Genomic DNA, 24,613 nt, shown 5'->3' with positions numbered 1-24,613 from the left:
ATAGGGGAATTGTCACCATACTGGAAATGGTGAGGTCCTTCAAAGATATAGGCTGAAGAGCAGTGAATTGAAAAGAAATACAAACAGGGTATCTTGGGGATGTTTGAGCGCTTCCCCTCAAACTTACAGAGCTGTAAATGGAGTAGCTGTTCCATCTTGAGGTTTACTCTGTTAGTCTGTGAGAATCTGAGTATGAGACCTGTGAGTCCCTTCAGCTGTTGGGTTGCAAGGGGTAGATCTCTGATTCTTAAAGTTGGTCTCTTACAGGTTGTGTGTATAATTGGGCATAATGAGCATAAGTTACACTCACTCAAGAAACGTCTTCTAGAAATGAATGGTTTTTGGTCACACGTTACCTGTAACTGGAGTGCACGTCAGCTGTGTTGAACCTCTCAAATGCTGGTGACTTGTCACTTGTGAGGTATTACCTGGCCCTGCAGGGTCTGTGAATCACTGGTCACATAAGATGCCAGAGCAGTGATGGGATATGGCATTTCCAAGCTTGGGCCTGGGAAAACCTTTTCCTTGCATTTCATGGGTTTTATTGCATTTGTGCATCTGTTGTAAAAATACATCCTTTGTACCGTGTGACCTGTACAAAGTGATAATTTGATTTCCTGATCTGTGTAAGCAGATGATGTTGCACTAATCCCGTTTATCTCCCGTGAAACAAGAGGCCCCACGTGCATGGTGGCAGCTCTGGCTGTACCTGTTGGTGTTAATGTTGCAAGTGTTCTACTGTCTGGATTCTGCCCAGCTGTTGGATACAACACAGACTTTCCCTTAGTTTCCTTGGTAGTTTAAGGACTTGGGCTTCGGTTTCCTTTTCTCTCCCGTTCTGCTCTTTTGTCTTCTGAAGGAGTAAATTGGTCTAATTGTTACTTTTTATGACATGCTTGATTAACTTTACAGACTGCTGCCTTTGCTGACAGTTTAACTAGGAATCTAAGTGTTTGTGTGCTCACAGATCAGAGTGTAATTATGCTTTCTAAATTGATTTCTTTTTGATACTTCAATTAAGCTTCCTTATAACTGAGTATTCACATCCTTGCAAATGGGGAGAGGAGGGAGTATTACCAGTGCTATATGCAAGAATATTTAATGAAACAAAACCCATTAAATTAGCTGGCTGCCTAGCGTGCTTCCCAAAATTTTGAAGAAGGTATGAAACTAAAGTGCAAAAGCCCTGCAGGCATCTGAGAGATAAAAGCATCTTGGCAGCTCTAGTTAAGAGTTTTGTACCAGTCTTTAATTACATTTTGCACTGGAATAACAAAGAATACAAAACAATATGAATGTAATTAATGATAGAGACTACAAAATGAAGCTCTAGGATGTTAGGAAATGGTAATGCTGTCAACTCAGCAGAATAATCCCACCTGGCACACTTTGTACTTTCAATGCTTTGAGGCGAAATCTTAAGGACTTCTAAGTTAAGGTAGAGAATGTGATTGGTATTTTGGGATGGGAGAAGAACGTAGTCGTCACCAAGACAACTGGAGTAGTAAAGCCATAAACTTCCAAAGAGTATTTTAAACAGACTATTACAGAGCAATTTGTAACAGAAAATTTTGAGGAAAATGAAATTGGCTGTGTCTGTTGTTAAAGCCCGCATTTCCCCGACCACGCAGTTAATTACAGTAAGCAGAATTAATAGCATCTTAAACTTCTAAAGGTTGTTTTGTAAGTCTTTGTCCTGTCCTCCACGTGTCAGTGTTTCCCCAACCCCCAGCTTTCCCCCAGTAAAATGCTCCCTTTGATTCTAAATGAGTGACTTAACTCAGCCTTCATGTAGTTCTCTCCTGGCAATTTCTTTGGCTTGACCCATCTTTTGCCCTCGTGTATGCAGCGTTCTTACCCACTTCGTACAAAAGAAAATCCCTAAAGAGGGAGTCTGTGTTAAATAAAGTAGACTTCTGACAATTCAGAGGGTCAGATTGACTGGCATGTGATAGCTGTTTTACGCATTTTGGAGCTACAAAGCAACTGGAGAATGCAGAGCTGGTTTAGAGAGATTTACAGCTGCCTTGCCTCACTGACTCAGGGAAACAGGACCCGCAGTTTATTTTCCTTTTTGATATTTTGTCAACTGAATTTTCGTGTTTCTTTTTTTTTTTTTTTTTCCCCTCACACTTCAAATACATATCTATTTCCTCCTTCTGTGTGTCCATCTTGTTGGCCATTTGAGATGCAGGAGGTCTGAGGATGTTAAGGACTGAGATAAATTTTTAGCAGAAGGATCCTAAAAGCCCATTTCCCTCCATTGTGCTGCAACTTCTCATTTTTCAGTCTGGCTGAAGCCACAACTGCCTGAACAAAGATGGCCACTACTTGCCTTCTGTTTTCGCTACTGGGAATGAAGCCAATTGCCCCCAGGGGAGAAAGAGGCTTCCTATCTGTAGGGATATGGATGATGACTTTGAGGAAGGATGAAAGCGAGGTAACAGTTATTCTTTGCTGAGAGGCAGCCCATGGCATCCGTCCTTCTGAGAGTATAAGTAAATGGCAGCTGTTGTGGAAAAAGGGCAATTGTTTGGAGAGATTCTCTGGAGAGCATTATTCTTCATTCTCTGAACAGTCATGGGAGAAAATTGCTGCTAAATCTAAATTTTTCTCCATTTCACTGAATAAACTGTAAGATACTAATCTTAAATATACATGTATGGAGATGATTTGGGCAGCAATTCTGGTAGCACATATTTAAAGAACTTTCTACATACTTTGAACTAGTGAACTTTTGAGAATTCTTTCAAAAAAGAAGTACAGAATGAATAAGTGCTGTAATTCTGTAGGGGATAACCATAGTTATGCATGACTAGAAGCTTTAAATCCAAGATTTAAGTACTGAACTCCTTCCCAACTAATTGAAGTTGGGATAGTGGATGTCTAATGGTGACCTAGTTGTGCCTTTCTTGGGTTAGTCACTCGCTGTACAGCTCCCGCAGAAGCACCATTTCGGCAGCTTTTTTTTTTTAACTTGAGCTACAAGGTTACATTGTGACTCGTGTGTTACTGAGGGTTGTTACCGACTACTTAAATAATTTGCTTCTCAGTGGATTCCCTAAAAGCAGCCGGAGTGACTCCCATTGGAGGAAAGCAGAGCAAGCTGTCGAGTCTCTGTGTGTGCCCTGCAGTGCAGAGCAGATGTACTTGAGCCGGGTTTAAGCTGTCGTAGCCACAGTAACATAGAGTTCAAAGTAAATGCTCTGGCAGTTGGCCTGCCCTCATAAAACTGGTCTTTACACATCTTCTAGCTCACTTACATCATCCCTCTTCCTTACTTGTTGGATAATGTCCAAGCTGAACCCTCAATCAGTAAAGGTGGTGTAGGTGCCCTCTGCATGTGCAGTTCATGTTTATCGGGCGTTATGGGCACTTTCTGTCTTAACTTACTGCTTTGTGAAGTTAATATGGCATGAAAAAATCCCTGGAAATTGGCATCCTCTCGAAGGTAGAGGTGGACGTTCTAGAAACCTGGAGAAATTAACCTTGTTTGGTAGCTTTCCCAAAAGTAAATCCTGCTGACTGTAACACATATCCACGTCAGTAGTGAGAGTTGAGCATTCCTTTGTCCTGCCTTTTGTTAAAGTGTAAGAGGAATTCCAGACTAATACTCTCCCATACACGTGTAGAGATGTGAACTAATGTCAGTAATTTAGGTTCATACAGTAATTTGAGTATATATTCTGTATTCCCACCTGGCCAGGCTGCTTCCTGAGTACAGAATCGGTTTAAATAAAGTCTGTACTCAAGTATGTTAATGCAAATGGTAACGTTTGCATATAAAAGCACCCAAATTTTGCAAGCTGTCATTGATCTATGGTCCTTATACTGAATTGCTGCTTGAATGTGTGTTGCAACTTATTCCCTTATAGGCAATAACTGCTTCTAAACATAATTTGCAGAAACTTCTTTGTAATGGCAACTTGTACAGACCTGCTGAAAGAAACACAGAGCACGACAGAACTTTTATTGGCCGTGGTGCTCTTCCCTGAAGCATCTCATACGGATGTTTGTTCATTTTCCTGGCTTCCCTTGAAGGGAGAGTTGGGTGAATGGTTGAAGGTTAGGAGACAGCTGGATACTGATAGGCCTTTCAGGGGCTGCCTTCTGTTTTTTGAAGCGTGACAAAACTCTACCCCTAAGTATCCCACAAATATGGCATCAGCCCAGATACTTAACAGCTAGATGAGACAAGAAGCATTCAGGAAAAAAGGCTGCTCAGAGGAGCTGAAGGCATTTTTCAAAGAGTAAGTGGAACTAGTACAGAGAAATAACTATCTCTGTGGAATATCCCATAGTCTTATTGCTGTTCAGCTTTAACAAAGCAATAAAAAAAAAGAACTCCAATCCAACCAACAAAGAGTCTTTCCTTTGAGAGATGTATTTGAATTCAATTTTAGTAATTTCCTTTTTGTGCCTTGGATAATGCCAGTTTTTATCATGTCATTAAAACTTCCTGTGGGTACCTGTAGGAGCAACCTGTACTTCTGTCAGGAGATGCCCCTTTGCAGTGAGCCAGGTGGCACTGGGGGAGTGGCAGTCCCTTGTCCTGTGCCCACTGTGTCAGTCTCCTGTCCCACAGGATCACACCTCTGACCCTGGATAGCACTGACTCCTGGCATGGCGCTTCTGCTGGGATTTGCCAAGGGAGCAGCTCCTCTGTAGGAGGAGTTGGGAGGCCATTTGGTCGCTCTGTCCCAGCTGTGGCAAGGAGGGCTGGGGGTCTGGAGCAACCTGAGAGCACTGCGGGGCTTATTTTATAAAATAAGCTTTAAAATTGTAGTTTGTAGTTGTTCACTTAGTGACAAACAATTAACATAAATAATTCCCAAGTTCCATGAGATTGCTTTGTTTTTTGCCCTTCTCTTCTGTCTGCAAAAGGCTCCTCTTGTAAATCAGTGCCAGATAATATAACATAGCATTTTATGTGTAAAAATAGAACAAGCTCAGCTTTTCAGCAGCATTGGAATTGATCATTTATTCCTTCTGTGTGGACTCTTGCTAAAGAGCTGGTTTTATGACATGTGATAAGCTGTTGAAATATAGAGCTTGTTGATTTTAGCAGGAGCCAACAATTCCCTAATCGGTTAGGATATTGGGATTATATTTCTGAGGTTGCTTAATAAGGATTTTAGGGCAGAATTTTATGATTTCAGGCTGTTTTTTAGAACTCGGTGGGGTTTTGTTGAAGGCACCGAGTTTGAAACAAAGGCACCAAATATGTCAATACTCAGTTTTCTGAAACTTTGCTTTTATAATGATTAACATTTAAACAAAACCCCGTTTTGTTTGGATATACATTCATTTTTTTCCTCTGCGGTGTTTCTCTCTATGTGGTGTCAGCTGCCCACTATGTAACAACGTGGAAAAATGGTCTAGCATTAAGTAACTCGGTATCTGGTCTAAAAAGCAAAACTAGAATAAATCTTTACAGGCACTGCCAGGTAGGGGAGTGCTGCGTGGGGATGGGAGCGAGGACTTTGCTGGTAGTGTTTTGGAAGATTTCAGGCTGAGTTTCTTTGCTTATGTAAAACAGTGGTCTTTGTTTGGCACTTATAATGGCGCTGGGAGTGTTGTGTAGCTTCATTGATTGGTTCCATGCGGTGGAAATCTGACCTTTAGCAGATGTTTGAGCAATTGCCAGCATTCAGAGTGATCAGCAGACTAGACAGTTTTTTCCTTGTTATGTCGATGAGAACTTCCATTAGATTAGTAACGTGCGTGACAATGTTAAGCTTTTAAATGATTAGTAAACTCTCTGAAACAGGGCAGATTTTCCTGCAGTATAGAGCTGCATCGAGTGATTTGTTTTCTTATATGCATACTTTTGCTAATTGGTTAGCTAACGCAAATATTTTGGTAATTTAAGTGGTGTGGATTTTTTTCTTTTTGTAGTAAAGACTTTTGGATTTTAAGTAAATTTTGGGTTGTCTCTATTTTTCTTAAAAGGTCAGTTTTAGCATGCTGTTACAGCATCAGTTTGGGATAAATGCTTTCAAAGAAAAAAGAACAAGCTTAAATGAGCTGGGGAGGGAGAGGCAGCAGTGAAACATATCCCATCTGGAGCATTTGGCTTGGAACAGGATGTTGCATGACTCCATGTGAAGTCTGCTCTCACGAACAGTATCCTAAGTAATGTAGGAGATTCAGCTGCTTAGTGGTGGGAGTTTAGCATGAAACGAGGTCTGTTTTCTCAAACTCCAACGGTTGGAACTACAGGAAAGAGGTGGGACTTAATAAGAGATTTATGTGATGAATAACTCAACAACACCAGCAGTTGCCAGATTAAACCCTTTCCTGCAGGTGCTGGCTTTCCTCAGAGCTCTGCAATTGTTTTTCAGTGTGTTGCATGTGGGAAGAATAATCATTTAAAGGATTAGATGTTTAATATGAAGAAGATACAATTACTAAATTGACCATTTCTGGTTCTAAATTTAAAAATCAATTGCAGAAGGGTTGATCTTGTCTTGGCATCCTGCATATATGCGTGTGCTTTTTTTAAAAGATTTTGTTTGGATTGGGTGGGGCTTTAAATTTTTTTTCTTATTAGCATCTTGGGTGCAGAAAACACGTAAGAAAACAACCTGTACTGAGAGCAAGGGTTATTCTTAACAACCAGTCCTGCCATCGTGGACTCTGGGCAAAATGTGTCCTGTGAAAACATGTTGGGGTTTTTTTAAGTATCAGCATTAGAAAGGAAGGGATGTGATGGTAAGAGAAGCCACACACATTAGAAAGCCTGGAAATCTTTGCCCTTTGCTCTCAGTGCTCAAGAACACTTAATTTTTTCAGTGCTGTGGAACTTTGTCAGGTATGTTTCTTTATTTTTGCAATTCCCATGAATTTGTGCCAAAATTCCTTGGCAGCTCATTTTGGTATCTAATAATCTATGTACCAAATCATCTTAAGTTTTATTTGGATATAAGGAATATTCAGATTTCTTCTCATGAGCAAAACTAGCAAAGCTGTCTTTGCCTGTATGTAACACATTTAATGTTACTTCTGCCTCTTGTTTATTCACCCTTCATTTCCTGCTGTAAACATGAGGTAGTGGGAAATGGGAGAAACTCAACTGGTTCCCTGAGTGGGTGAAATGTTTGTCTCGTTCATCAGTGGTGATCTTCCCATCCTGAGAGAGACTTGAGGAAATAGGTTTTAGCTATGTCATTGCATCCTTCCTGATTTGTTTTTTTGTTTTTTTTTTTTTTTCATGCAGTGACTGGGGAATAAAATATCTTGATCTTACCAGTTTCATGGGAAGTGAAATCCGTGGGAGACAAACATGGCTTTTTACCCCCTCACCCCTCTCCATGCAATTAATTTTCATACATTCACTGAATAAAAGTACTGGTATATGTATTTGTCTGAAATGCTGGCAACTATTATCTATTCACAGTATGTTGCAGTTGCATGATTGCAGGTCTTGGCTGTGTTTAAAACTCTTAACAGATGACGATATGTGAGTTATTTGTATCACAGTGACATAAATGAATCCAAAGTTGTGAGAAAGCCAATAAAGAACATTACTTTCAAAGGTATTTATTGCATATTCCTTTAATTCATTGCAGTGTTAATGTTTGTTGACAGCAGGAGACAGATCTCTCCATCCTGCATTTTTGTCTTGAATGCAAAGTGGAGTTTTTCACATGAGTAATTGTTCCTTTCTTAGACACAGTAAGTTCACTGCAGCACAAGGTATATTATACATACAATTAACAGGGAAATGAGACTGATTGTTAGAACATCCAGATTTTCAGGAGTTCATACAGCAGAAGGCATCTGGTAAAGCAAGGTGGAAACCTCAGTTGTTGTTCCCTGGTATGTTTTAAAAACAGATTCACTTCTTTATCAATGAGAACTTTGGTTACCTTATACCGCTCATGGTTCTGCAGCTGATGATTCTAGTCAAAAATATCATTTTGCAGGGTGTCCACTTTCCTGAAGGGAACACTTGTGTCCCTTAACTTGAACAGTAATTTCATTGCTTGTTCCCTGGGGGAATGGGAACAAATGTGACGTGAGTAGGCTCTGTATCCCCTTGCACTGATTTATCATAATACAGGAGAACTGTCAAATGCAAGTTCACTCCGGGAAGAATGTGGTTGCCTGAGTTCCCTCTGGAGGTCATGAAGGCCCTACTTAATTATTTGATTTTTTTTTTTCCCCAAAAGTCCTGCTTGTGTTCTCTATAACTGTAACTGTAGGTGCACAATGTATTGCAGCTTGTGGAGTTTTTTTGGTTTGTTTTCAAGTTGTTTCCTGATTCAGAGAACTTGGAGTAGGTGCGGTGTGTTAACATTTGTTACAAAAAAATTACTTCCTTACATTCATATATTTATTTTTTAAAGTTTCTGATTAGCATCTAAGTGTAAGTGATTATAGGAATTCAAGGAGCTCCTCAGAAAATAAACTTGCAAATGCAGATCAGTGCTAAAAATCTGGGGGAAGTTGTTCTGGAATTGTTGTGTATAGCAATGGTTGAATGAGGAGAAACAAAAAACTGTATCTTAATTTTAAATCAGCAAGATGATAGTGGGGAAATGAAGAGGAGAAAAGAGGAGGTGAAGAGTACCAGCCCTCATATTTGTGTTTCAGGTGTCACATTTTAATTGTTCAATTCAATAAACTTTTATAAATATCAGAGTCAGTGCAGTAGCTATGTTTATTGTATCTAGCATATAATTTCTAGCATTCAAAGCTGCCCTGGACATACAGCAAAACTTGTTTTGTTCCAGAAACTTGCGCAGATGGTGAGAAAATGATGTACAGTTCTGAATTAATGCTTTTTTAGTCTCCTCTCTGCAGAATGCATTTTGAAGTGCAGGGAGGACATTTTTTTTTATCCCAGTCACAACTCTTATCGTTATAGTCTGTAAAATCATTGTGCATAATCAAACTTTCTTTTAATTTATCATCATAATCATCCTTAAAATAACATTTATTCAAAAATATTATCCTTGCTGTTGTGACAGGGAATGTCTGAGTGTTTCACTTCTAAGTTACCCAGAGATAGCTAATGCTGTAATTACAGTTATTAATTTGGTTCATTAGGCAGCTTTTTATGTATACTCATTGCCAATGTTTTGTTCTTATGTCTTCTGGGCCCGAGCATTATGGGTTTGATTGTGTTATCTGTTGGATCTGTTCTGTTTGTCTTATCAATGGATCCATTGTTCTTCCTTAAAAAGATCTCTGCAAGAAATTACTAGGAGAGCAGAAAATGCATAATACTGCTTTTTCTTCGCTTATTTTTTATGTGAATTGTAGTATATTGGAGACAGTTTTTAATTAAAAAAAGCTATGCTGTAAGCTTTTATTAAAAAAAGTCGTGCAATTAAAGTAGAAGTCAAACGTTTTTCTGTAGTTTGGAGAATTGTGGCACTGAAATAAATTAGGTAATACTTAGGATATAAAAGGTTAAATGACCTTCCTCACATACTTGAGAAATTTTGTTACAAAAAAAAATTACTTCCTTACATTCATGTATTTTTTTTAAAGTTTCTGATTAGCATCTAAGTGTAAGTGATTATAGGAATTCAAGGAGCTCCTCAGAAGATAAACTTGCAAATGCAGATCAATGCTAAAAATCTGGGGAAAGTTGTTCTGAAATTATTGTGTATAGCAATGGGATGAAAAGCAATGTTAGACGAGAGAGCAAAAGTGCCTTCTGAAAAACAGCAGTAAGGCAAACACACCAAGAGAGAATTTTCGTGGAGGTATCATGTCTGATTTCTGTAACCTTAAGTGCTTTCCACTCCTGTATTCCTGAAACTGTTCCGCCTCAGTAACTCTGTTTATTTGAAGCAGTTCTCCTGCGCTGTGGCTTTAGCAGCTGCAACAACAGAGCCGGGCGGCTGGCCAGGGGAGCTGCTCCTCTGTGTGTCTGGGATCCAGCCTGATTTGTGTTGCGACACCTCGGTGGCACCTGAGAACCCACCCCCAGTCGCTCTCCAGGACATCGGGTGTCATGTAAATATAATCTCAGTTCCCAGGGAATTTGTGGTCAAGGCAGGCAGTGCTGGGTTGAAGCGATTTGTGTTCTTGTTCTGGGTGTGGATTCTCGGGCACAGACACTGCCCCTCGCCCGGTGTCAGGAACTGAGGGCAGAACCTCCCAGCTCAGTGTCACGGACTGAAGTTGGGGGTGTTTTATTTTGGTTTTGGTTTTTAATAAAAAACCCAAACATAAGCAAATGACTTTTAGAAGACTTCTGAAATACCTTGACCAAAGGCAGTACTTGGTTAAGTTGGGACCAAATGGTCTGTGCACATTGCCAAGGTCTGCATTCTGATGTAAAACACCTCCTTAAATCTGTGAAATGGAACAGATGATTGCCTAAATTACTTACAATGCCGCTGTATTTCTTTATAGTTTAAGTATTTTTTATGGGGTTGTAATTTTTTTCCTCAAACTTCAGATATCTATGACTCAGGCGTGGCCATTATGGCAAAGAGGAGATTGAGGATGTGGATTTAGACAGTCTGAAAACCCAGGAAGGCATGGTTATATTTCTCTTCTGCTCCCAGAATGTTGCTTAACTTTGGCAGGATGTTTCCTGGTGTCATGTTTAGCTCCCATGGGCCACCCGCCCTGCTCTTAATCTCATCTGGCCTTTTAGTAATAGTTGGAGATACCTCACTCAGTTCAGAGGTGAATGATCTTTGATCCCAGTTTGTGGGTGTTTATGCCCTGGTGAACTATGAACTGCAATGGCCCAGTTATTCTCTGTAAAGTCTAGCCTTGCAGTCTGGTATCAAATGGAAAAATAAAGAAGATCATATAGACCTTAGAAATGTTTATTCTTTGATGCCTCAGACTGTGAGTACAGATTTTACTTTTCTTCTCTAATGCTGCAGTTAATCTGTAGGAAAGAAGTAGACTTTGTTAGCAGGAGTCTTCAAGGTTTTAGCTGCATCAGAAAGATTATATGGGACTTTTTTGGATGACTTTCCAGTGTGAAGAAGTGTCAACAACGTGAAGGAAATAAAGGTGTAGTTTTGAAAGATGACTTGAAGAGATTGAAGCTCCAAGGCTGGAATGGTAACAAGTAGTCGATTCTTAAACAGCAAAACCGTAATCCAGCTTGTGAGATGGCACTGAATCACAACACTGAAGGAAAAGACTTAAAAGAGATAAGGTTTCCAGAAAATAAAAATTGAACACAACAGCAAAAGGGAAATACCTCTGCATCTAAGCTAGGAAGACCTCAGAAACTGTTTGTCTTTATTATACTGTTTAGAGGGGGGTTTAGGCAGGACCGGGAGAAACAGTTTACAGAGTGTGGTTATAGAGACCGTGTGAAGTGGAGGAAAGAGGACAGCAAGTTACCGTTAAACTGTAACATGTTCTTCTCTGATAAGAGAGAAAACCTTGAAGTAATTGATACAGTGCTCCTAACTTTCCTACTCAAACGTTATAGTCCTCTTACAAAGGAAAAAACATCTGGAAAATATTTCCAAAGACTTTAGCAGATAATCAATGAAGTAGATAAATATTTCACTAAAGCTTTGTCTTGCTTCTGAAGTTTATTATTATTACTATTACTACTATTTTCTCATTTGCTTGCTGAGATTTGTTTGATTGGCTTGTTGCTGAAGGTTAACAGCCTTTGTTACAAGAGCAAATATTGTGTTGTCATCAGAGCACAGAAAATTACCATTTTGTAGTTGACAATAATTTATAAAAATTCCAACATACTGTCTGGTTTTGGCAGATGAATTTTTCTCTTGGTTTCCTGATTACTCTTGGAATATTCCTCCATAGTTCTCTTGATTCCTGTAAGATGACCAAAGAAAGCAATGAACCGTGTGCAGCTGCCTGATGGAATTTCTGCTGTAGGTATTAGCTAGGCCTTGAGAAAATTTCTTTGGTACAAGCAAAATCTGCTGACCAGCTTCCTCTGGTGTTCTGTCACTGTGCTCAAGGTTTGCTGATGTCTTTTTGGTATCCCTGGCGTTATCTGACACAAGGGCAATTGTTTGTGAGCCCCCTCCTGGTTTGTTTGGCTTGCTGTCCCAGGAATGATGTGGATGTGGATGTGTCTTTCTTCCTAGTCTGGATTTCAAAGTACAACTATCAAAAGTTCATCTCAAAACCTCACTTTTCTTGCATGATCTCATTTTTGTTTCTCCTCAAAGGCAGATTTGCTGTTCCAAAGTACAATGTCAGGATCTGCACTGTGGATTTGGGAGGACATCACTTTTCCTACCAGGATACAAAGCAGACTGAACCTCTGTCTGGATAGGTGCTGATAAATACTTGTAGGTTCAGGTCTGATCTAGGGGTTAGTCCTTTGAACCCTGGAAAGACAGCTGTTCTGGCTAATGGGATTGTCTTGGTAGGAATAGGGAGAGCCCTGTGCTTTTAGCACTTCCACTGATTCTCTTTAGCAGCGGTTCAGGTTTGGGCTATTCAGCTGGAGAGAGACATCAGAAAAGCTCAAGTACCTGTAGCTCTCTGCTCAGGTCCTGGTCATCTCCTTAAGCTCCAGCTTTGTGTGTTGAGCCTGTCTCAGGAGGACTTAAGTTTCCTGTTTGCCCAGGAGTGGCTTTACAGCCATACCTTGCTTGCTAAGGCTGCAGCCGGGTGGTTTGCTTAAGTTTCCTGCCTCAAGAAAGGTAAATTTCTGTTTCCAGCTAACTCAGATTTTGGGGATGAGGAACAACAGCAGATGATGAATTCTGATAGGAAGTGACCTATTCCTTTCCCCAGGCAGTTTAATTTAGCCTCCTTTAGTGCTTTATGTTCGACAGCTGACCAGACCAACTTTGTCTTCATTAATGAGCCGTTATACTGTAAAAACTGACTGAAAGTCTACTAAATATGAAATTAATATGGAACAATTAACAATTAGTATTTTGAATTGTCTGGCAGGTATGTTTTAATTGTTTTTAGTCAGATCTTCAGGTGAGAGATATACGCTTTAAAACGATATATATTTTTAAATTGAAAATATTTGCATTGAAAATAAGTATATATTAAATTTTTAAATTTTTTCAAGTTGAGACAGCTATAATGAAACCTTACTATATGACAGGTGTTGGTCTTTTTAGTGTAACAATAAAAATGTGTGTATATGCACATATGAACTGCTTTTAACTTGCTATCTAAATCACTGAAGTTTTTTAATTGGCTTTTAGTTCACCTTATCTAAAATCATGTCTGATTCAAAAACAAAAATCCCCCTATTTTTAAATTGAATGTGTGGGCTTTCCACAGTATGTCTGCTGTTTAACAATTGTTTTTAGAAAAGAACATTAAGAAATTTAGGAGTAGTGAAAGTTTCCTACGTTGTGTGATGGTGAAGAGAATTTGAAAGATTGTGGTTTTTTGTTGTTTTTTTTTTTTAAGCCCAAAGGGCCAGAAAGTTTTGTCTAATGTGTATACTTTAGTTAACTGTTGCTATGATGGAATACTTCATGCTTTTCTATGTTTTTCTTTGTTTATAAGGATGGTATTGGGGCATCCAAGGATGGTTTTTTAATTCTATCTTTAATTCAACCTCTGCTTTGTGCTCTACATGATGTGCTGGTTGCTTAGCAATTCAAGCGACAGGCTGCAGCTGGCTGTTGCAATAGTACTGGTATTTTTCTTTAGCTTTGCAACCATTTTTTGCTGAATATTTTTTCTGCCAAAGCTACTTTATTGTCAGTGTTCAAGCATGCATTTCAGGGCCTTCAGAATTAGGGCTTGTAAATGAGCCATGAACTGTACATGTGGATCCTTTCTGTGTTTATTACGCCGCAATATATCTTGAGACTACTGTTTGCTGGAAATAAATAATTGTTTTTGTTTCAAGGCCCTCTCTGTTCGTAGGATTTTTATGTTTTAAAGCTTGATATAGGGAAGCTACCTGGAAAATCCATGTTTATTAGAGCATGTACTGGCTACATCTGGTGCTGTTCCCTCCTGCACGTGGCACGTATTTGACGTGTCTCCCAGTGAGTGGTACCTGGTTTAGTCAGGTTGTTTTCTTTATTCTGCCTCCCACAAAGTGTATTTAGTCATGTTGGCAGTGTGTGTCCTCAGCTTGTCACTGTGTGTCCAGCAAGGACACAGGCTCCTCTCTATAGCTGTACAAATTTTGAGCAGATGATCCCGAGGCTGCAGGTTTTATTCCTCCCTCAGTAATGAGAATAATGGCTTTAGAGGACTTGTCTCTGCATCTCAGAGGAGCTGTAGTTGGGTGCTGTTAGGTGGTGTCTTTCAGTGGTTTAGAAGTGTTGATCCTTTCCTACTGGACAGGCCCAGAACCATTTTATGCCACAGAAATAAGGAGGTTTTCCAAGCAGTTTGTGAATCTTGAAGCAGCAGAGGCTTAATACCTTGTAGGTAATGAACTAGTCTCTTTTTTGTACACTTCAACTTTCCAGGTTACAACTGAGGACTGCTTCTGGGATACTACACCCATTTCATTTTCTTTTGAATAAACAGAGAATTTAGATTTTCAGAATTATATCAGCATGAAGTTTCATGGTAGTAGGGTATGTCAAACAGGATTTAATCTTCGAGGAGTTGTAAAGGAGTTCCACAGCTCATCTGAAAGTAGCAGAACTCTCTCTCCTCATGTAATGGAAAATTAGATTTTCTGTCATTAAACTTCTGTTACTTTGCACAAGTAATCAAAACAGATGTGCAGATTTGAACATTTGACCAAACAATTTCATATTTTACTTTAAGTGCTGAAATAGCATAAAATAACCCACAGTACTAATTTGTCCCATCTTTTAAGGAGCTTCCAGTGTTCTTTCCTGTAAAACATCTATCTGATTCTACAGCCCTTTTTCTAGGCTTGAGAGTCAGAGGCAGGGCCCTTGCATTTTAGAGACAAGCTGTTACGGTCCTTAAATAGTGGAATACCAGTTTTGTCAAGAACATTTTCAGGTCTTCTAAAGACTTACTCTGGCATTGTGAGTGTCTACTCGCCCCTGATTAAAAATACACTGTACATTAAATATTTCTTTGTCAAAGCTAAATACTTTCTAGACTGCAAGTATTAGTGAATGAACATGTCTGATTTGCAGTGGCTATTTTTAAGAATACATGGAGGCAATAAACCCCATCTTTTAATCCTAAAATGTTTGATGGTTTAAGACCAATCTATTGCCATTATTTCAGCTGTTTCAGGTGCTTTTAGGCTGTATGGGCAGTGCCAATGCATTTTAAAATTCTTTTTAGTGACTTATTTTAATGTGGAGCAACTGTGAAATGCTGATGTGAAAGACTCAGGAGATTTTGGTAGCAAGGAGCAACATTATTAAACAAAAATTCCTCTTACTGTCTTTGGTTGCTATTTCACCATTTTAAGAAAGTGAAAGATGCATGAACTATGCTTTTTAGCATTTTGAGCCAAATTTGCTGGAAATCAGCTTTGGTGTCCTGACAGTTTTGAAGTGTTTCAGGATTCGTTTGGTCGACCTTGTTTATTTGGAGCAGAAGTGACTGGAAAACTCTGGATCACAGCGCTGCATGTAGAGAATTTCACCATGGTTGTTGTGTTTGGGCTTTGAAACAGCAATATTTTGTTGCAATTGTTTGGCTGACTCCATTGGAAATAAATTTGTTGTCTTGCTTTACTTGGAAAAGCATGCTAAAAGCTTATGCTGCTTCCTGTTGGAAAATAGCAGTGAGTTACAAAATTAGCACATTGATGCCAATTATAAATATAATATCATCCCAGTGGGAATTTCTCCTTTTTATGCAAGTGAATGCATACGTGGTGAGAGTATTTCAACCACTCTGGGAACACAGACATATAATATCTATTCACAAACAGCTGACAAGGCAAGGAACCAAAATTTGGCTGAAAAATCTCAAAATCAGCATTCATTCTTCGGGAGGCAAATGTGGTAGAGTTTCTTGCTGTACAGAGTTCTGTCAGTGAAGCAAAAAAGATTAAGTATTTTCAGCCTTTACACTCCTTAGAGGGTCTAACTTTGGCTCCACATTTTATTTTGTTGGCATAGGTTACTGGATCGCTTCCTTTCCTCATCCTCTCCCCTTTTTACTCCCTTTCATAAATTGTGCTGCCTGGGATCCTACTTGTCTCCATGTGGTAGGGAAAGGGGAAGCCTGTGTTCTTCAGAGGCTTTACTGTTTGGAAAAATTAATTTCCTAGCAAAACAGAGAATGGATAATGATTGGGCTCTGCATTTGCCTGTGTTGCCTCTGCCTTTCCAAAATGAACTTTGAAAAGGCAGCAGATAGTTAATAGCCTTGGCATGGAGACCTGAGGGTGGTGAAAGCTGGCAGAAGTAATTCCCAAGTAAGGTGGTGTGTGTATCGTACCAGAGGCGGAATATGGTGCCCTGGGCACTGGCAGCCTGGCTCTGTGCCACGCTCCGTTCTCCACTTTCCTTGGAACTGCTCCTTTGAAGATCTAATTATACGGTGCCAGGAGACTCTGCAGAGAGCGGGGCTGGAACTCCCACCACCCTTGCACCGGATTTTGGTTTGTTTGGGGTGCAGAACTCACACACAAACACTAGATTGTGTCACAGTTATCCACAAGTTCTGGCCAGTGTCCAGGAGATACAGTATGTTTTAGTGTGGCTGTTGCTAAACTGCCAACTCTGCCTTAGACTTATCTGTGTTTTTCAGAAATATTTATTCACTTATTCCCCTTGCCTCCTTTTTTAAAATCTGCTGCTGTGTGAGGTCTGGTGCTTAACCTCTTACACCTTGTTATGGATTACCCAAGGGAAGTGTCTTTCCAGATACTAAAATAAAATTATTTGACCAGTCCAGAAAAATCAAGTGGAATTTGCAGGAGGAGAGGCCAGGAGGAAGGTGACTTCAGAGAATGATTTTTGACTGTACTGTCACTGAAGGTTGTCTTACAATTGATCAAATGCCAAAATTTAGAAATAAATGTATCTCCATAAGGGTTTGAAGTAGCTGCAAATACAAGATACTGCTGCCAAAGATGATTTGAGATACGATGTGGTTTCCTGCCAGTGCTTTAAAGCATTACTCTGTTTGCTGTTAACTTCGTTTTCATTAAGAAATTATTATTCTGCAACTTTATTATGCGTTTTAAAATTAATTTATAGAAATTAAGTTATTAAAAAGTGCTTTTCGGTAAAAGGGGTCAACTTCCAATTTTTAATTTTGGGTTTTTGCTGCTGTTTTCCCCTTGCTTTGTTAGCATAACAGGTGGTAGTTGAAGTCAGAGGATCATTTTAGGTGCAGACTCTTACTGTGGGGCGGATTCTGACACCACCACAAAGACTAGCAGTAGTTTCCTGATAGTTTCAGTGAGGGAAATGGGCAAAGGGAAAAGGTAAAAGAGTAGCTGTGTTGATTAATAGGGTGATGCAGAGATGACTGATCAGCCAGGGTAATTGAAATGTGGGAGGAGAGGCAGCAGGCAAATGGCAGAAATTCCAGATGTTGAGGTGGTGAATCCAGAGGTGGTGAATCCAGAGGGAAAACTCTGCCCATGCAAAATGAAGGAGGAACAGTATTTTTTGCAGACAACTGAACTGATCTACCTTGACCCAGTCATCTGGGTTATATAAAAGATATTATATATACTTAAGAGATATATATAGATATGATTTATATATATAAAAGATATATCATAAGATACATTATAAGTTATCTTGATCTGGTGCTTTAAAGAGGGAAGGGAAAAGGTGTTCAGGAATGGAATGGGAGTAATATGGGTTAAAAGTATCTGTGGGGGAAAACTGGGATGATGAATTTTGATACAAGAGTGAGAAGTGGCTTGGTGCAAATTTAAGTTGTGCCCTCATAAGGGAGAAGGACAAGATGAGGAGGAGCACTATGTAGTACACGTTTGGGAAGGGTGAGACACAAAGTCTAGACGAGGAAGTATGCTGCAGGCCTAAATTAACCAGAGCTAAAAGAGAAGAATATTTCTGTGACAGTGATTTTAAGTTCTCAAAAGCAGATAGAGGAAGAAACTCCAGTTTGAGAAGTTCTCTTGTGTGTGGCAGAGAGCTGAAATTCAGGAAGGTAGGAAAGCATCTTCCCTTCTTCTCCAGTTCCCCATTGACAAGCAGTGACGTTTTTGTGTGCTGCCAGCTGGTTTTTCTTAGGAAATTTCTCATAATTTGGAGAAGAGGACAACTTATTATGTTGATTTTTTTTTTTTTTTAATTTAAAATGAATTCTGTAAGTTTTGAAATGTAATGGTTTTAGAATAGTCATGTTTGGTGAGGTAGGTAGCTTTTGGATAGCTTTGAGTTCCCTCTTCCCTTCCCAAGAGGAGACAAAAGGTTTGGGGGATTTAGCTTGGTGAGTGCAGCTGAGGGGAGGAGGTGTGTTTGTTCTCTAAGAATGTGTTGGGGAGGGATGGGGGATAGCCTAAGATCAAATAGTTGCAAACTGGGTCCAAATAAATTTGACTGGAAACAAAAAGTGGTTGTGGTGTTCTGCTTGTTTGTTTTGGGGTTTGGTTTTGTTCGGAGGGTTTTTTTTTTGGTGTTTTTTTGTTTGTTTGTTTGTTTTTGTTGTTGTTGGTTTTTTGTTTTGTTTTGGTTTTTTGTTTGTTTTGGTTTGGGTTTTGTTTGGTTTTTTTGTGGTTTTTTTGTTTGTTGGTTTGGTTTTTTGTTTGTTTGTTTTGGGTTTTTTTGAGTGAGATTCCAGGACAGCAATGGCAGGAAACTGAGCTGCGTCTGTAGGTGCTGTGTTGGGTTTGCTTGTAGTAGTAGAGTCTGCAGGCTCAGGATGTCCTTTCTGGTGCTGTTCCAAATGGCTTTGTTTTCCCCCTGCCCTTAAAACCATTTCTTTGGTTGGTTTGTATTACATGACACGTGTTTGAACTGAGAATGAGAATTATTCTTAAAACTTCCTGATGTGTAAACAGCCATATGTATTACTTGAATGCTACTTGTAAATACCTGATGTAATACTTTGCATTAATGAGATAAGATGTTCCATGTTAATGGTAGTGTTCTAGCAAACGTAACTCTCCTCCCTTTAGCACAACTGCACTGCCAAGAAAAATGTCTTCTGTGGTATGCAGGTACTGATTATATAATTTCAATACCATAACATTAAAATGCATTATAAAAGACTCTTACATTAAAGTTTTAAACATGTGCTTTCAAAAGTGCTGTGTATATGCAATAACGTATGTCCTTTCCTTTCTTAAATTTCCCCAGGTATACGTGGAATTTGATGACCTTGAATGGGAAAAACGAGAGTGGGTTAAAGTTTATGAAGATTTTGCAACCTTCTTGGTGGAGTACCAGCTGGTCTGGGCGAAAAGAAAGGACCCAAGCCAGACTCAGGGATCAAAGATCAAACAAATTCAATGGCCTGCATTGGTAAGATACTTGAGCAATTGCATTTACTGAACTGTTTTAATCTTTTTGATTCTGTCCTTAGGAAGCTGCCTAGGTTACTCAGGTGGTGGTGGAAAGTGGTGAGCATGGAGTGGTAGGAGGGTAAGAAAAAGAAAATACTAGTAAAGCATGTTCATGTTGGAGGGGTGGAGTGATGTGACAGTAGTCACTCATTTTGCTTTCTGAATCAGCTGAGAGCACTGCAAAACTGGTCTCTGAGTGACATAACAGAATTAATGTCACTTTACATAGTCAAAGCATCTTACAAATATAAACTTATCAGGAACACATCTTACTGCTCTGGGGAGGAGTCAAACCAAGGTGAAAAATAAACCCTTAAGCTTGTACCTTCTCTGTGGGAGCTGAGGGTATCTGAAATTCAGGTCAGAGTTCAGAAAGATGAGAAAAGATTAATGAAGTAAGTGGTAATTATTTGCCTGTTTTATGAGGTGGTGCTTGTGACTCTCCTCCTTGCTGGATTGCTGCCCAAGCATTAAAGCTGTGAGGGAACTGCTGGGAGGTTGTGGGCGTTTGTGGCATGCCTTGGGATAAACCTGAGGAATACTCAGGATCTGAGGAGATAATCCAATAAGCAATAAACTTGTATTCCATTTTTCTCCAAAGAAACTAGTAGTGCTGTCAAAGTCTTCAGAAGAGCCAAATAGGTCTGAGATTTCGGGAACCTACTATATTGGATCATTTGCAATGTGTGGAGTTGGGGAAGATTTCTCACAGACTGGTGGGTAAAAAGGGGCTCTAACAAATTTGTCAAAATGGTGAAGGGCAGTCTTAGATATATTTGATATTAAGCCTAATATCTGTGACTTCAGTCTTGGGTTTTTAGAAACTTGTGGTCTAATGAATTTAGATGATATTTTTAGATGGTATTTTTTTCCTTCCAGCTTTTGCTGTGTCTGTTTCCTTTCAATACCCTTCGTATTCTTGCCTCTGAGCACTGGATGGACTTCTGGAAATGCCGTCATGTGATTATTTTTCTGGAGCTGTGGTTGGAACAGTCATGCTGAAAGGTCATGAAGCTGTCTGATCTAGAAAGCTGTAGATTTAGGATGGACTTACCCCCTCCTCAGTGAATATTCCTGCATGACTCAGCTTGTCTGTCTGTGCTGATGTACTGGAGCAAAGCAAGCCAAACTTTCTGGATGTACAGGCTGATCCACATGTTTGCTTGTACAGGCAGGTTTTCTGTTTCATGTTAGTATATCCTTGAGCAAGAATTTTTAGTTTCAGGGAGTCATGTCATTTGCTCTTTGAAGCCACCCATCTCTCCTTGATTGAGATGGGTATTTTAAGACCTGTTAGGAACTTAGAACTTGGTATCTAAGTACTCTGCTCTTTTACATGCTTTTCATCTCACCCTCTAGGATAGAGATCCTTCTTGGGTTTAGGAGGGGTATATTTCTAGTCTGGCTGCTGATCCTGTCCTCAGGTTATAAGTATTAATTTGTCTTAATTTGCTAATGTGTGAAAGTGTTTTAGTCAAACTTTTCTCCCAGTAGACACTTCTATCAAACTTGTGCTGGTCCAGCAGAAGGCAGAAACTTTTTTTTCTTCCATCTTATTCTTTCATTCTTTTTTAGTGTTTACATTCTTGAGGCAGCTGATAGGTGTGAAAAGGAGGATTTGCAAAAGATCTCCCTCCTGCTTTTGCAGTTAAAAAACTGAAATCACAGCGGCTGAAGTGAGGCTCAAATAGCTTGTTGGGTCACAGTTTCCAGATGTTAAAGTTGACAAGTTCTCAGCATTTGTACTTGGCCTGCCTGCAGATGTTCTAGCAATTGTTTTCTGAGTCAAACCCTCTAGTCATCCATTCCAGTCAAGTGCAGATACAGGATATTAACTCTAGTTAGAGCAGATGCCTTCCACAGAGCCCTCCCAAGGTTCTGCTCTGTATCAATTGCTCCTCTGAGCACACCATGCCTGGGAACAGTGAAGGTGCTCAAATTGCCAGGGAACTTCAGGGTTTTGTTGCCAGACTATCTGAACACTGTGGTGCAGTGGAGGGGATGATCTCTCTGAAGGTGTTCTTTGGTTGTGAGGTGTTTCTTTCCTTTGTTTTCTGAAACAAGACTTATTAAAATGGGAAAGCATGAAAAAAGTGGTAAAAAATTAATTTGCCAAACAGCAATAGGAATATTTTACTTTTTTGGTGAAATCCCAAGTGTGGATGTGATAATGCACTCATTTTGGAAGAGTTGAGTCTTGCTGTAGTTCTTAAAGGGAATGTCTCAGACTTCCCCATGCATGTGAACTATACTGAAAAGAAATCATATCAAAATAAAAGTTTCTAGTACACTTTATTTTGGATGTTAATGTAAATGCAGCAAAGCAATATTTAAGTGTAGTAGTTCTCCCAAATCTTTGCTTTTTGTAGAGTGAATGAAAATTTCTTATGTTCTGCTTTGATTATGTACTCTATATTTACTGTGTGGTGTTCAAGCTCAATCAGAAGACAAGGTCTGCAGTTGCTGTGGGGCTTTCTGTGGGCAGTTATCAGTCTGGTTAGTATCTGTGTACTTCACAATTACTGATTGCTTTTATCACTCAACTGTGGGATAGGATGAATCTCCCCTTTATAGATAAAACTTCTAGAATGCAAGTTGGTCACAAATGTTGCTGGTTTAAAATGCCTGAATGCCTGAGGTGTAGCTGTTCCTGAAAGCACAGAATCCATTAACCTTGTGTAACTGTGCTTTAAGATTTTAGGCTCTTTAGTCAGTCTTTCCCTCCTGAGAAAGGGAGGAAATCAGAAGTATGGCCTCTTTCTCCTTGTCTAGAAACTGAGTAACAGAAGAGGGGTAGATTATTCCCTGCATTTAGTTCTCTCATGGTGTTTACCTTAAGTAATGGAGATGATTTACAGATGTCAGTGCAGGAGAAAACTTCCTGGCCAAAGAGTTAGCATAGGGAAAAACAAAAGTATGGATTTTGAAAACTTAAACAGTATAGGTAGTGGAAGTGAATGGTGTGCCTTTCCACATCAAGGGATTAAGAAAAGTAGCCCAGATAAGGTGCTGAAAGTGAAGGCGTCCCCTCAGGTTGGAAAACAAGCAGGTTTGCATGTCACAAAGGTACCAAGAGAGGGGAGTGATGGGCTCAAAATGATGGGCTTTGGGGGAATCACGAGTACTGCAAAAATGAGGGAAAAATTGTTTTTTAATTTCTCAGAAACAACTTTGAAGCAATTCAGGTGATGAATAAAAATTTTTGACCTGCAGGTTGATAAAGAATAGTTGTATTTTAGGGGGAGTAAATTAATCTCCCTGATGTCGAAATAGTTTGGGCACTAGGATGTTAGAGATCAGTGATAAAATCGTGCCTATAATATAATTCAGTCTGAAGTCTTAGGGGTATGGTGGTATCTCTGCAGCAGCCAAGAGGGGAGATGGAAGTACATGTGTGGGTAGGGTGATAAATTGGAGCCAAGGTTTTAATGTGGACAGAACAGAATGCTTCTGTGAGCTGTCAGTTTGAATTTAATTACTGTGTCTCTAATTGCGTGTTAAAATATCTAGAAATAAAATGTAGAGGGAGAAAAAAAGAGGACAAAGGATAGAAGCAGCTAGAGACATTTTAGAGAATAACAGAATAACGTGAAAGAAAAGTTTAAAGTGATAGACTAACTAGGAGAGGACACCATGGTAGAAACATAGCTAGCAGTTCACTTTTAGGCACAGGAAGGTGTGGACCGAGCGTCTTTTTCTTCATAATTTTGTTTGAGAAGAGAGTTTTGGAAACTTGAATGATGTGCTTGAATGAAAATTTATTACTGGAGGTTTACAGATAGAAATGAAAGAAAGCCATTTCACACAAGCATTTTAAGGAGCATGTTCCACCATCCTGGAAGGGAAAGAATAGAAAATGCAGTGATGATTAAAGGAGTTTAAGATGGATAGATTATGGCAAGTTTATACTTTCAGGTAAAGGATCTAGGAGAATACAAGAGGTTGGAAAGAAAAGATTTGGAATTGGAGGTAAGGAAAATTGAATGCATTGAATGGGAGTGCACATGAGAAACTTCTGCAACAAGAAAGGAAGAGGCTGTTGTAGAACAGAGAAGGAAAAATCTTATCTTATTTTGGCCTTTTCCTTCTGGAAGAAACTGGTGGTCTTGTGCAGGGTAAATGTCGAAGGAGGAAACAGCTTGACTCAGTATAATATGCTAAAAACAGGAGTGGGGAATGGTCCATTGAGCTGGCAGGGCAGAGCTGGGTGCCTGGGAGGGTGATGGTTCAGGCTGTTTCCTGCATTCTGCTGGGTATGGCTTGTTTTATGAAGTACGTGTTGTCTGTTGTTATACCTGTAAACGAACCAGTGCTGCTTGTGAATTCAGTATGAGTCCATAGATGACAAATCAGAATCCATAGACGATAAATCAGAATCCTTAGATGATAAATCAGAAAAAACTATACTGTTGCTTGAAGGTGAAGATATTGCTTTACTAGCTTTACAGTATTCACCTTGTCCAACCAACAGATTTACCCTGGCATACAGCAAGGACTGGTTCTTCTGCCATTGTGTGTTTCTGAGAAATATATAGATAAAAGCTAAAATACATTTTTATGAGGAGATCCTGAACATATCTCCTAAGGCAGGAAGGCTGGAGGAGCAACTTAGTCTGCCTCCCCACTGCAATAAAAAAAAGAGCATGTGTCTGTTTGCCTGTCCTCTCTTTCTTGGAATAAGTGAAGTCATTGCTAAAACAGTGGCTTGAGAACAGTCTTTCCTGGGACCCTGTCCAGGGCTCTGCAAGAATATGGGGCTTTAGCCAGGCTTATAGCAAAACCAGGGACAAAGAGTGGATCTTCACTGGCAATGACTAACTCTTTTCCATTATGAGAATCTGGAGCTGATTTACAGTGGCCAGTGCCAGTGGCACATGTGGGACTGAGGGCCTTCAGTCTGACCATCATGCTAATGAGGAGGTTGTCTTGTAGAAGAATGAGATGAGGTTTGTTTTGGATGGTGGTGGGTGTGTTTGTTCTGGGGGGCTGTGAGTGAGCCCATATGTTCGTGTGTCAAGGCACTTGGGGCTGAAGTGTAAGAGCAGGAGCGTTTGTGGACATGTGGAAGATAAGACTTGTCCTCTGACCTTATGTAGCCTTTTCCCTCCTCCCTCCCTGCCCCTCTGTCCCAGCTGTCAGTGGCAGAATCCTTTTGCTTGACAGCATTTTTGCTTCAGCTGCCTTGATTGTGCTGGATTATAAAGCACATACTTATAAAGTGCCAGTTTATTGGCATTTGTGTCACGATTAAAGAAGAAACTGCACAGATTGAAC

General features: G+C 39.7%; 1 protein-coding gene across 2 annotated transcripts in view; it reads left to right on the top strand.

Annotated features, from left to right (window-relative positions):
- Positions 1-24,613, top strand: part of JMJD1C (jumonji domain containing 1C) — a 156,073-nt gene that overhangs the window by 31,235 nt on the left and 100,225 nt on the right. For both annotated transcript variants that reach the window (XM_032695473.1, XM_032695467.1), the window contains exon 2: positions 19,134-19,298. In XM_032695473.1, the coding sequence (XP_032551364.1) occupies positions 19,134-19,298 (165 nt within the window). The remainder of the gene's footprint in view (positions 1-19,133; positions 19,299-24,613) is intronic.

This window comes from Chiroxiphia lanceolata, chromosome 8 (assembly GCF_009829145.1).
Source record: "Chiroxiphia lanceolata isolate bChiLan1 chromosome 8, bChiLan1.pri, whole genome shotgun sequence".
NCBI lineage: Eukaryota > Metazoa > Chordata > Aves > Passeriformes > Pipridae > Chiroxiphia > Chiroxiphia lanceolata.
The sequence above is the reverse complement of the archived record's forward strand: the minus strand, read 5'-3'. Positions and strand labels throughout refer to the sequence as shown.